The sequence below is a fragment of the Peromyscus californicus genome, unplaced genomic scaffold, assembly GCF_007827085.1.
Source record: "Peromyscus californicus insignis strain IS unplaced genomic scaffold, ASM782708v3 Scaffold_4__1_contigs__length_199733344, whole genome shotgun sequence".
In the NCBI taxonomy this organism is placed as follows: domain Eukaryota; kingdom Metazoa; phylum Chordata; class Mammalia; order Rodentia; family Cricetidae; genus Peromyscus; species Peromyscus californicus.
In genome coordinates this window covers 99533655-99546766 of record NW_026294562.1, presented here as the reverse complement: position 1 = coordinate 99546766, position 13112 = coordinate 99533655, and the positions used below count along the sequence as shown (strand labels likewise).

General features: G+C 38.5%; 2 protein-coding genes across 2 annotated transcripts; both read right to left on the bottom strand.

Moving 5' to 3' along the window:
* Window positions 1–290: 290 nt before the first annotated feature.
* Window positions 291–1229, bottom strand: LOC128094143 (olfactory receptor 51G2). The gene has a single exon (XM_052712275.1). The coding sequence runs from the start codon at window positions 1227–1229 to the stop codon at window positions 291–293; it is 939 nt and encodes a 312-aa protein (XP_052568235.1).
* A 9657-nt stretch (window positions 1230–10886) lies between these two features.
* Window positions 10887–11846, bottom strand: LOC128123903 (olfactory receptor 51G1). The gene has a single exon (XM_052760180.1). It carries the CDS (start codon window positions 11844–11846, stop codon window positions 10887–10889), a length of 960 nt encoding a protein of 319 aa, XP_052616140.1.
* Between the last annotated feature and the right edge of the window lie 1266 nt (window positions 11847–13112).

Genomic DNA, 13112 nt, shown 5'->3' with positions numbered 1-13112 from the left:
TGCAAGCAGAACATTTACAAATTAAGTTAGAAATCAATGAATAAGGATGTAGAAGAGTAGATTTCATTTCTTAATGTTAAGAAATTTCATTTATTGAGCTACATTTCTGCTGACATATTGGGGCAGTATAATTTACCATACCATTATGTATTATATCCATCAATATCCACCTGTAAAAAGATAATTATATGAGAGATGTGATTTATTCAACCTTCTATATTTATTGAGTAAACAAATACTTATCTTCTCTATTTCAAGCATTGGCAGAAATAGCAAATTTATGAACTGATCTAGTTACATAAGGCATGAGTTACCCTATCTCGGATCTGTTTGGTCTTCACACTGTAGACAATGGGGTTCATCACAGGAGGGAAAAGAAGGTACACAAAGCCCATGACCACTTGCACCAGATGGGGTGCCTGCTTCCCAAAACGGTGGATTACAGACAAGCCAATCATAGGAGTATAGAACAGAAGCACAGCACAGATGTGTGAAACACATGTGTTGAGAGCTTTGAGTCTCTCAGCCCGGGAGGCAATGGACAACACAGTGCGCAGGATGAGTGCATAGGAGAAAAGGATGAGCAGGGAGTCCACCCCCACTGTGGAAACAATGACAAACATGCCATAGATGCTGTTGGCCTTGATGTCTGCACAGGCCAATTTCATCACTTCTTGGTGCAGACAATAGGAATGTGAGAGGACTAGGGAGCCACAATAAGGAAATCGTTTGAGCATAAAAGGCAGTGGGAAAATGAGTGCAACACTACGGCCCAAAGAGGCCAGGCCTATTCTGCCAATCACTGTGTGAGTGAGAATGGAAGCATAGTGCAAAGGACGACAGATGGCCACAAAACGATCAAAGGCCATAGAGAGAAGCACAGAGGATTCTAAGAAGGACAAACAGTGGATGAAAAAGAGCTGGGTAAAGCAAGCATCATGACCAATGTCTCGTGCTCCTACCCAAAAGATGCCCAACACTGTAGGGAGGGTGCAAAGAGACAGACCCAGGTCAGTCAGAGCCAGCATGGACAGGAAGAGGTACATAGGCTCATGGAGGGAGGGCTCTGTCTTAATGATAAAAAGAATTGTACAGTTGCCCAAGATGGAAACCAGATACATGAGGCACAGTGGGAGGGAGATCCAGATGTGCATGTGCTCCAGCCCAGGGATGCCACTCAGCAAGAAGGTAGAGGACATGCTGCCATTTCCTAGGGGCCCTGGTGTCATTGTAAATGGAGAGAATGAATGAGCTGGACTCTGTCCAAAATCCTGAAATGAATTGGAGAAATGTCAGTGATGGATTGAAACTGGCAAAATTGAAATTCAAAACCAAAAAGATTAGAACCATATAATCCTAGAACTGTATAGTTTCCTCAAGAGATTATTTCTATCTTTTTCTGGTTCCCTCTTTTTATTAAGGCAGAGTCTCCTGTGTACCAGGCTGACCTCAAACTTGCTATGTAGCTGATGATGACCTTGAACTCTCCATCTTCCTGCCCATTCTCCCCAATATTGAAATTACAAGCCTGAAGCATCTTGCTGGTTTATCAATACCTTTTTGAAGAAAATATTTGCAGTCACAGTTTCAATGAGTAACAAAGACACAATAGTAAAGAGACTTGTTATTAACCTGTGCAACTTCTGAGAGCTGAAGTAGAGAAGTTTTTGTGTTGATGAAACTCCTCTCCCCTTTCTCTCTGCTCTGGCTTCCAGACCAGCTCTTTTAACCCATGGATTTTTAATTTTTGAATTATGACATTGCTATGTTCCCAGACTAGTTTGGTTCTTGAGTTGAAGCAATCCTCCTGCCTCAAGCTCTTGAGTATCTGGCCCTTCAGGACGTGGCACTATGCCTTTGGGATTTTTATTATGCTTTGTAGCGTTTCACCATGACGACCATGACTTTTTGGGAGGAGGGTCTTTTGCAGCAGCTCACCTCCTTGGCTTCTAGGAATTTCTCTGTTTGCTCTTCTAGAATAAGTGATGTTTTCTTCTTCACAACTCTGTTGAGCCTACATCTTATGAATGTATCATTAGTCAAAACTCCTCACATACCTTTTCTATCAGATCTTCTACTAAGGTTCCCGCTTCTTTTCTTTCATCTTCTGTTTCCTTTATTTATGCTACTGTGTTTCCTTTCCTGTACTTTGATTTTCTTACTTCCCTGTCTTTTCTGTGGCAATTTTAACCATTGTATAAAGGTTATGATACTTACAGTCCTTCACTTACTTCTGCTCTCTAATCTTGCAGACATGGAAGTCTCATCAGTTCTAGCTCATAGATCATGCCCAGTTCACAGGATTCTAGATAGACCTGGAGGGTGTGTCGCAGTGGTTTGCCAGACTATACCTGATTTCTACAGTGTGAAACCAAAGTCCTTCACTCAATCAGCAGCAGATTCACTAGAGGTCCAGGAATTTGAGTGATGTGAACCTAAGTGTTAGGATATGACTTCGTCCCCTCTTACACACTGAGTATTTGAAAGTCTATAGAATAAAATCCAATGATGCTGGTAGGCTCTATCTTTCTATAGATAGAAAAATAACCACATGCCAGTTGGTTCCTTGACTTCTACTGCAATGATGCCCCATTCCTAATATTGATAAAATATGAGCTTAGGCAGGGTGGGCTTTGCTTTATTCACCTCTGTAAAATATGACAAGTGATAAATATATTTTCCTTTCATGGTTGAAAGTTAATTTTTGCTTGGTTAATGATTAATAACTTGAAGAAAGTTACAATGATTTCTGAGACTACAGAGATAGTCAAAATGGAATGTAACAACACTTTCTCTTTGAGCGTAGGTTCTTGAATAGCTGCCACACTTTCTGTCACATAATGATAATTTAATGACAAACAGCAGCAGTTAGCATAAAACAAAAGGCCTAATAAACCTTTAAAAATATTGATTCCTTAATAAATTTAAGAACTTGCTGCTGGAGGTATCAGTTTGGGGGCCCTTGCTGAGTTCTCCAAACTTTTCTGCTCCATAATTAGTTTACATTATTCATCAAATTTAACCCAGAATAGTTGCTATATAAACTTACTTGTCAGGGACAATAAACATTCAATATTCAAAGCTTTGTCAGGTAAAGACTGTCGAGGTAGGGTGAGTCATTTTTCTTCAGGGAAATGGCTCCTGTTAGGTGGTCCATGCTCCAACAGATGGCTCTACATTTATGCATACAAAGACAGCATTGATTAGACTCAATAAACTATGATAAAAAAATCAAGAGGTTGGGAGAAGGACGTGGCTAGAGAAATTTGGAGTTGGAGGAGGAGTAGGGATTGACTTAAAGCCTTGAAGACTATTCCTACTTTTGCAAATTAAGGCAACAACACTAACATGCAAAACTTTATAAGATTCCAATAGGATTATTTGTAGACTGTTACTGGCAAAAATTAGATGTTCATCAGGAATTATATTTTTTCTTCTTCATGCTATTCCATTTAAACATCAAAAATCTATATTGTTTGGTTTTCTTTTTTTAGTTACAAGTTTTCTTCATTTAGAATTTTTAAGCCATTGATTTTTTGAAAATCACATATGTATTATGATCATATCAACTCCTACATCAAGTATTCACCCAGAAAAACAATGGAGCTTTAATTCAAACTTAAATCTTCAGAACTAAAATGTTCATAGTGAAAACTGAAAAAAAAATTGGCCAGTGAACATATCCAGGCAGACACTTAGCAGCGTGGAGTGTCTGGAGGCTAAATAACAAAGGACATAGAGATATATCAGGTTTTTCATTCCTACCTTCTATTTGTTAAAAGCTCAAGTCAGATACACTTTGGAATTGGAAATTGTCCTTTTCATTGTGAGAGGGTAGCACTGAATAGAAATCAGCAAACATAGTAAGGATAGGTTGGAGTAGGGGAAATAGAGATAAAATAAACCCAGAAAATGAAGCCAAGATACATTAACTTTAGAATGAACATCTTTTAGCTGGCTTGGGGTTTGGCAAGGATTGAGGCTTTAGTAAGATAACTATTAAGAGTCAATGGAACAACTGTCAGAGTGTACTTTTTCCATCTGAGGGAAGTTTTATTGCTCTTCGTTATTACTAAAATAGTTGTTATAAGTAAGGTTGGGAGTGGGGATAGATTTAAGTCATGATCTTTTCTATAGTTTTTCTGCTCGGAGATCTCTTTCTGAATGAAATTTAGCAACTTTGATGGTATCTATTATTGCTAATTCTGTGGTGGCTCAGGCAGTAATCATTTCATCTTACAGAAAAGATTTTCTTCCAGGAAGTCAGTTAGTTTCCTAGACACCTGAGTTTTTCTTTCTTAGAGAGTTCCCTCAGGTGTGTTAATCTTGTTTGTAGATGAAGTGGTGGATGCTGAACTCAGAATAGCTAGTCCATCTCATTTCAGCACTTCAGTTTTACTGTCTCAACTTGTCTGTCCACTTCTCATCAGTATTTCTGCTATTTCCATATAAAAGGCAACTTCCTGGGCAGGACACTGGGAAGTGGACAGTTATGAGGAAGCTGTAATTTGCTCTCTGAGCTAGCTCTGAGATCAGACCTGGGATTCCACACAGTCAGGAAGACCTGCTGCAGCAACTGTCATCTTCAGGAGACATCCTTGTTAATGTTTTGTGGTCAAAGTCAAGGTCCCTTTTCTGCCTCTCCAAAGCCAGGGTGAGTCTTCCAGGATTTCTTAGTGCTACAACTGAACATGAAACAATGGTCTATTGAACTGACTCATCACACACCAAGGTTCAATCCAGAGGCTGCAGACCTCAGGCAAGGAAGAACGAAGCTGAAGCTAGAGGCCATGAGCTTAGAGAGAGACTGGAGAATAGATATAGAAATCACTGATTTTAAGTAACTAAGGTGCCAGTGAGACATTTCCAATTGCTTTTAATCATCTCCCCTCTGAGACTGGGCTCTTGGGCCTCATTAGCTCAGACTTGGGAAGGGAAAGAAAAGAGAGTAGTGAGCTCTTGTGAGATGAGCATCTCAGTGTGTGCCAGGCACTTGGACCCAACCTGAAGGATATGGAGAAAGTTTTACACATTCTCCACAACTCCAACAAAGCAGAGTAGGTGATGTTGGTAATATTTTATGTATTATAGGGCACACTACCATTTGAGTACATTAAACATGGCAATATGAATGCTAAGAACAGATAATCACATATATTTGTAAATGAAAGATTTGCTATAAAGGGGGGAGGGGAAAATAGGAGAGGGACTTAACTGAAGATGGTGCAGAGTAACACAGAAGGAGAGTGAGGCAGCAGAGATAAGTAACATTAAGGATATTTGAAAAGGAAGAAACTATTTTACAAGATTATTTAAAATTATATTAAATATATAAAATTGAAGCTATTCCATACAGGGTAATAATGTTTCATCCAAGAGCCATAAACTAACAATACCCAGTGCTAAAAATGGAAAACCTCCCTCTAGTAGTTGGTCAGAGGGTTGCAAGGAACCCCAAACAATATTGCCTCCTAGAATGTGTCAGTAAGTCCCTATTGCTGAAGATACCACCAACATTGAACATAGGACTTGGAGGAATTGAGCTTGCATTGAACTGGAAGACTCTTCCTTGAGGGCTAGCTCTCATGTATGAGAAGACACTATATAAGCTGTCAAAGGAAAAAAGTAATCAATAGTCTTGTTCAGTGGTAAAGCCTATAAAGCACAACAATGACCACTCCCAGAAGATACTCAGAATGGTGCACTAGTGATTATCATATCCTGGGACTAACCAATAACTGTCTAGTTGGAATAAGGGTCTGATCAGTACTATAGTACTCATGCCTGGTACTGTAAAGCTAGCCAACTATCCATGCCTGGAGAGATCATAGACCCTTGAAGAGAACCTGCTACTGCTGTTTTCCCAAATAAATACAGCTTCTAACTGTATTCTAAATATATATCCTTATACCTATATATAAATGTGGCCCTCACCTCTCATCAAAGGAACTTCTTTTGAAGCAGTTGGAGGTGACTACAGAGATCTATAACTGGTCAAAATGCAAGAGTAAATGACTATGAAGTGTCTAGCCCCAACTGATACATGACCCCTACACCTAAGGCTCAGAGACATTGAGGAAAACAAGGATAGAACATTTCCAAGAGGTAAAGGATGCTTTTTGCTAGATTGTGTCTTCTAGACCTGTCAGGGATGTGGAACCCATGAAACATCAATGGTATGGTGGCCTAAAAAAGAGCTGACTACTAACCACATGAATTGACATGCCAATGTGTATGGGGATAGTCCACAAAGTCCCACCCTTAGAAGGAGAACTGCAGGAGGAAATCAATTACTTCTGGGGGAGGGAGAAAGTTTTCTCCATGTATGATCAACTTGATAAATTATCCAACTATAAGTGTTCAGCCCTAAACACATATACATATGAACAACATTGAATTGACTTAGTAGGGTATGTGTGTGTAGTAAAATAACAAAATAACACAATATATACTATAATAAAATTGATAATACAGTCAGAAAAAGAGGTCACAAACTTGGGAAGGAGTGAGGGGTTATATGGGAGGAGTTGGAGGTAGGAGAGTGAGGGATAGAAATGATGTAAATATAGTACTCATGTATGAAATTTTCAAAATACATAAATAAATACAATCACTTCTTTTAGTGAGGTAGCCCAGAGAGACCAATACCACCTGAAAGAACTCCTACACAGAATCTGAAAACTTGGTCTTGGCAGTGATGAGAGCATAGTAATCTCCAGAGGCTGATGAGTGTTATGTTGAATTAGATGGGGAAAGGCTAGCTAGTGAGATCAAACTATTGTGTGGGAGTAGACATGAGTTCTGGTGAGATATTGTGCAATAAGGTGATTATCTCAAAACTGAAAAGAAGTTGGAGGTGGTATCTCAGTCATAGAATTCATGTTTAACTTTTATGAGGGCCTGGATCCAATCTTGGGTATCAAATCCAAGCAAACGAAACCATTATTTTGATATGATGATACAGGGATATAAAGAAGTAATCCTTTATTTTCTGACTCTGGGAAAGATGATGAAGAAGCCATTATAGACAGAGAAGCAAATACCCTTTCAATGTTTAGTAATTACTAAACCAATTGTGAATATGAAGAAATTTCTGAGTCCCCAGCCCTGTTGCAGTTTATTCCTATCTGGTGATTTAGCTGATATTTTTGGGATGTAAATGGTTCCTCTGTGGCCACAATCCACTATACTTTTGGTTAAGCACACTATCTGCAGGAGGGTGTTGTGAAGCAGTGTTTATTCAAATCACAGTCCTCCAGGTAATCTGGACTGGACTAGAATGGACTGTCATGCTTGTGATCACACAAATGTCAGCCTCAACACAGTGCATCAGAAAATTTAACATTGAAGAACATTACAAAGACTTGAGTGTTTTTGTGCATGTTTGTATTTGTGATTTATTCCAATTCTGATTTAAAACTTTTATTATAAAATAATAATGAAATTATATTTATAAAAAATTAGTAGCTTCACATTTAGTTTGGAGTTGTTTCCAAACCCAAGAACCTGCTATATTAATTAAAGGATGACATAACTAAATACTATAGATTAGGGAGCTTTATAGCAGCAGTTTGTTTTTCCCACAGTCTGAAAGGTATCAAAATCCAAGAATAGGATGTATACAATTCTGATCTTCTCTTCTGGGTTTGCATGGGTCATCTTCAAACAATGGTCCTTACATATTTTACCCTGTGCAGATACAGCCCTGCCTTCTTTTTAAGTGTTAAAATCACTTCTTATAAGTACATCACTTATCAGGTGTTAGTTCTACTTTATTGACTCTGTTTTATCTCAGTTACCTGCTTCATGACCTTGTGTCTAAATATAGTTACAGTCTCAGTTCTTAGAAGTTAGAAATGATCTAACCTACAGCACTTATATATCCTCAATCCAGCCACCCTTTTATTAACATGTTTAACACATTTTATAGCAAAAATGTTTTGTATGCAATAAAATAATGCATTTTATTCTCTACTTCCTGTGATAATACTTCTTTAACATCTCTAAACCTGAGCTCTTGAATAATAAAACTAGTCTTAGAAATATTTTGGCTAAGTTTGAATGGCACATTATGAAGTGGGAGGGAAGGAGAAAAGAAAGGGAGATAGAGAGAGAGAGAGAGAAAGAAATGTGATTAATCTTTGATTCACCTTTAACAATTTTAATTAGAAATAACATAGAGAATGATTTATATCACAGACAAGTTTATCCTGTCAGCTTTTTTTTTTCTTTTTTCTTTTTGGTTTTTTCGAGGCAGGGTTTTGCTGTGTAGCTTTGCGCCTTTCCTGGAACTCACTTGGTAGTCCAGGCTGGCCTCGAACTCACAGAGATCCACCTGCCTCTGCCTCCCGAGTGCTGGGATTAAAGGCGTGCACCACCACCGCCCAGCTCCTGTCAGCTTTAAGACTCCATGAAGCTTTTGTAAAGAAAAATAGAATACAATGTGGAAAAACTAGAGTTCACTAAGCCTAAAGTACCCAGCTATAAGAAGTGCAGCTTTTTAAGTAAAGCAGATTTGGGTGTGGTTCTAGGCTCTCTTTTATTAGATATATATAATATTGGTTACAATAGTTAATTTTACTGTTTCTTGTCTCTAAAAGGCTTATGTGATAATTGGAGAGGAAATAATCCCTTTCATGGTTGTAGATGTTACCAAATAAAAATAATTTGAGAAAATTACAATAAAAATGATTGTTTTTTGACATTTTATTAGATGAACATTACAACTATTTTAAAATTACAAGCATATTTTTAGGTAATATTAATGTTAATAGCTTATACAGAGAGTGAAAAATCAGAGCCATTCAAAACAAGTTATGGTGAAAATAATAATAAATTAATTTGAGGAGTAAGAGTCCCCATATACTTCAAGAGCAGTGTAGAAGGAAGGATTAGATATGAAGATCAGTGCCAGAGGTTGTGCATAATATGCACATAGAGCTGAGTTAGTTCCATCTCCAGAATTATTAAAAAGAAGAAAAAGAGTAATCGAGGTTAAGGCAGAAGACACATTCATATGAAAGCAGCTACTAGAGTCTGTCCTGCAGGCCGCTCTGTGTAAGAATGAAGGAGGCGGGAATAAGAGTGGCAAACACAGCAAACATACAGTGACATTGCAATGCCTTTACTGGAGTTGACAGTTGGGTGAGAGCTTGCTAAGTTCATGAGAAATTGGTGTTGGCAGAGGCATGGGTGCTTGCATGCAAGACAGGCATTACTTTAGATAAGGAAGGGACAACACCAACTCCTGACTCATAGCAGTCCTCTCTCTGGAATTCTGATAACAATGAGCATGGAATATGTCTCAAATGGTAGGAAGTGATCACTGGATGGTCTTAGGCCATCACAAGAACTGAAGAAGCAGGCAACATAGACAAAGAAAAGCTGATTCATCAGGCATTTGCAGTAATCATATGATGATTGACCAAAAGGCAATTGGACCACACAAAGGGTGGAATACATTAGGATGCATGTTCATAGGAATCTATATATTTTAAGTGCTTAGGCTCTACCTTTGTCTTTATTGCTAGGCATGCCTATGTATGTTATGCAAGCATGATTACTTTCATAGTTTTATTTTTTGTTGCCTTCTCTACATGTGAAGGGCCAACACCTAAAACTGATCATGTGTAAATGTAGTAAACCTTGTAGCGTTGCTAGTTTTATCTTCTTTCTCCTCATAGTGAAATGTTACATCTTTTTGTTTCTCTTAAAATAGCTTCCTTCATTGTATCTGAAATTAGCCTGCTAGACAGAAAGAGATGGTTGAACCAAACCATTTTAGTTCTCATGACTCTAAAGGAAGTCATAGAAGATGATTGTTCTGTGTCTCAATATAAAATGTCATCGTTTGCTGTTTATGTATATAGACAATGTAATGATAGACAAACTGTTTCACACAAACTGGGCAACAGTGAAATAAGTACCAAATACAAACAATCAGAGAACAGCAAACATACTCACATAGAAAAAACAAGAACAGTAATGTGTGTGCGCAACAGTATGTATGGGTGTGTGCACATGCATGTTGTGTGCATATGTATGCATCATTGATTTGAGTAGACACAGAAGATAGGAATATTTTGCAAAGAACAACAATACTTTTATCTTTCAATTTCTCATCTGGGTTGTACCTACAGTAGGTAAAGGAAGAAGTCAAGTCCCTTGAGTACTTACTCAGTTCATGAGTGATAACCCCCTGCTTCCATGACCTCTCCTGAAGATTATCCATTATTAAATCTTATACTGGTTTAATTTGATATCTTTCTTCAAAATTTGAGGACATCTGTTCCCTTGGTGTACGTGTGTCTATGTGTGCGAGTTTGTGTGTTTGTGTGTGTGCACATGTACACATGTGTATGCCCATGTATATGCCTGTACATGTATGAATAAGAGGCATCCTCATGAAAATTCATTACTGTGAGTGTGGGTATGGATATGTGTAAATGAATAAAAACTGTTATGATAATAAGGCAATAAAATACATAAAAAGATAAATTAAAAAGAGAACCACTAATTAAATTTCACTGTCAAGAGAGGATTGAAAGAGGAAACGTGCCAGTTTGCACTTTCTCACATTATAAACATTGGTATACATGGAGAATTATATATTTGCCAGGCACTGTGTTAGAGATTTCTGTGAATTGCCTCATTTAATATTTGCAACATCCCCATGGGAAAGGAAGGTATTATATTTATTTCTATGTTCTTTCAATTGTGAAAACTAAAGAGTCAGAGAGGTAAGTAACTCCCTCAATGTTACACAGACTGTCAATTATATACCTACTATTTTTTATTTTTGTTAATAAGTGAGATCATGGTATTTTCCCACAACATAGATGAAACTATAATAAAGTGGCCTATATGGCCAATTTTTTTTTCTAATTCTACTGAAAACACCTAGGTGACTTTACAAACTCAAACTTCTTGACAATACGCTGGCGTATTTGCTTGGTCTTGATGCTGTAGACAATAGGGTTCATGAGGGGTGGTACCAACAGATACACATAAGACATCAGAAGGTGTACAATGCGGGGAAGATGCTCACCAAAACGATGCACAAGGGATAAGCCAATCATGGGGATGTAGAATAGCAGCACTGCACAGATATGGGAGATGCAGGTGTTGAGGGCACGGAGGCGTTCCTGGCGGGAGGCTTTGCCTAGTACAGCATGGAGGATAAGGGTATATGAAAGGAAGATGAGCAGGGAGTCCAAACCCACAGTGCAGGCCACAACAAAGAGTCCATAGATATGGTTGACAATGATGCTAGAGCAGGCCAGTTTCATGATCTCCAAATGCAGACAGTAGGCATGGGCTAGCACATGAGAGCGGCAATAATGGAAGCGCTTAAGGAGGAATGGTAATGGGAGAATAAGGAGTGCACTTCTCAGTACTGAGCTCAGCCCCATCTTCACAATTCTTCTGGGTGTCAGGATGGTAGAATAACGCAGTGGGTTGCAAATGGCCACATAGCGGTCAAAGGACATAGACAGTAGAACTGATGATTCCACTAAAGACAAGGTGTGGATGAAGAACAGCTGAGTAAAGCAGGCAGGGATGCCAATCTCTCTGGCATCAAACCAGAAGATTCCCAGCACAGTGGGCAGTGTGGAGAGGCAAAGGCCCAAGTCTGTGAGGGCCAGCATGGCCAAGAAATAGTACATGGGTTCATGGAGGGTGGCATCAGTTCGGATGACATGGAGAATGGTAAGGTTCCCTAAAATCACTGTCAAGTAGATGGAGCAGAAGGGAATGGAGATCCAGCCATGGAGCTCTTCCAGACCTTGGAAGCCTGTCAGGAAGAAAGTGGCTTTTTGGAGACTGCTGTTGTAAATGGTGACCATGGCTTTACAATCTTATATTCGCCAACCTAAGGCATAAGATATATTCCACATAAATGATTGAGAGAACTGAATCCACTGTCATCTAAATGACTATCAAGTCAGGAAGAATATGCAGATGGGGACTTCATCTAGTACCCTTTCTATAGCAGCAGGGTGGATGATCATAATGGATTGCTATAGCTTATGGATTCTATGAAACTTAGCCTTATGGTAGCATGTCTTCTAGTGCTGGTCTCTCTAATATTCAATGAGGCAACCTCATATATTACATTTTGGTGTGTTTATCCCTTAGAAATGTTGTCTATTTAATAACTGAAGCATTCACAATCACCTCATATGCACGATGAACTCAAACTAAAAAGTACAATGCAGAAATATCTACTAGGGTTAGCTGGACACAATATGCCTTCAAATATATTCACTTGCCTGAGTGTTTTGTTTCATTCCAAGTTTTCTAGACTACAGGGGGAGATCTAAAATAGTGTTCAGAAGTTGTTGGCTGGCATCCCAGAACTTATGAACAGAGTGGGATATTTCCTGAACCTATATAGTAGCTTTTTGATGTATTACATTAGTTTCCTAGGGAGATAATGAATAAAAGTTTATTAACCACTGATAAGGCAGCAAGGACCAAAGACATGATTTCAACCAAGTTTAGCTAAGTGAAACAATCAGTTTACTGAGTTCACATGCAGATGTGTTAATGAAGGGTTATTTTCAGGAGTGTGGGTGACTCTCAAACAGGTGTACATTGAAAATTCCCACCACAGCATGGGCAATGGCTCCTAAACTCCATAGTTCTTCAATTGGTATTCCATTAACTGTATTCTCTAGTACATCCCATGACCACATAAAATTGGACAGAATTACATGCACCTTAGGTCAGGAGAGTTCAGTCTTGATCTCAGGTGAGGTCCCAATGGCCTTATCCCCATTCTCTTCACAAGGAAATTTTAACAGGCCTGATCTTGTAAAGGTGTCTTGCAGGTAACTATAATATGCTGTGATTTCAAGAAGGTCATTGCTTATCATGCATGGTGACAGTTTTCCACAACATTGTGTGAGGAGGCTTATAGTATCTGAATCTTAGAATTGAATGACTCCTTAGTGCAGAGGTTCTCAACCTATGGGTCACAATCCCTTTGGCAAACCTCTATCTCCAAAAATATTTACATTATGACTCATAACAGTAGCAAAATTACAATTATGAAGGAGCAATAAAAATAATTTTATGTTTGGGGGATCACAACACAAGGAACTGTATTA

What these genes read in the sequence shown, in the direction of transcription:
- LOC128123903 (XM_052760180.1), bottom strand. Translation starts at nt 11,846, where the DNA reads ATGGTCACCATTTACAACAGCAGTCTCCAAAAAGCCACTTTCTTCCTG.
- LOC128094143 (XM_052712275.1), bottom strand. Translation starts at nt 1,229, where the DNA reads ATGACACCAGGGCCCCTAGGAAATGGCAGCATGTCCTCTACCTTCTTG.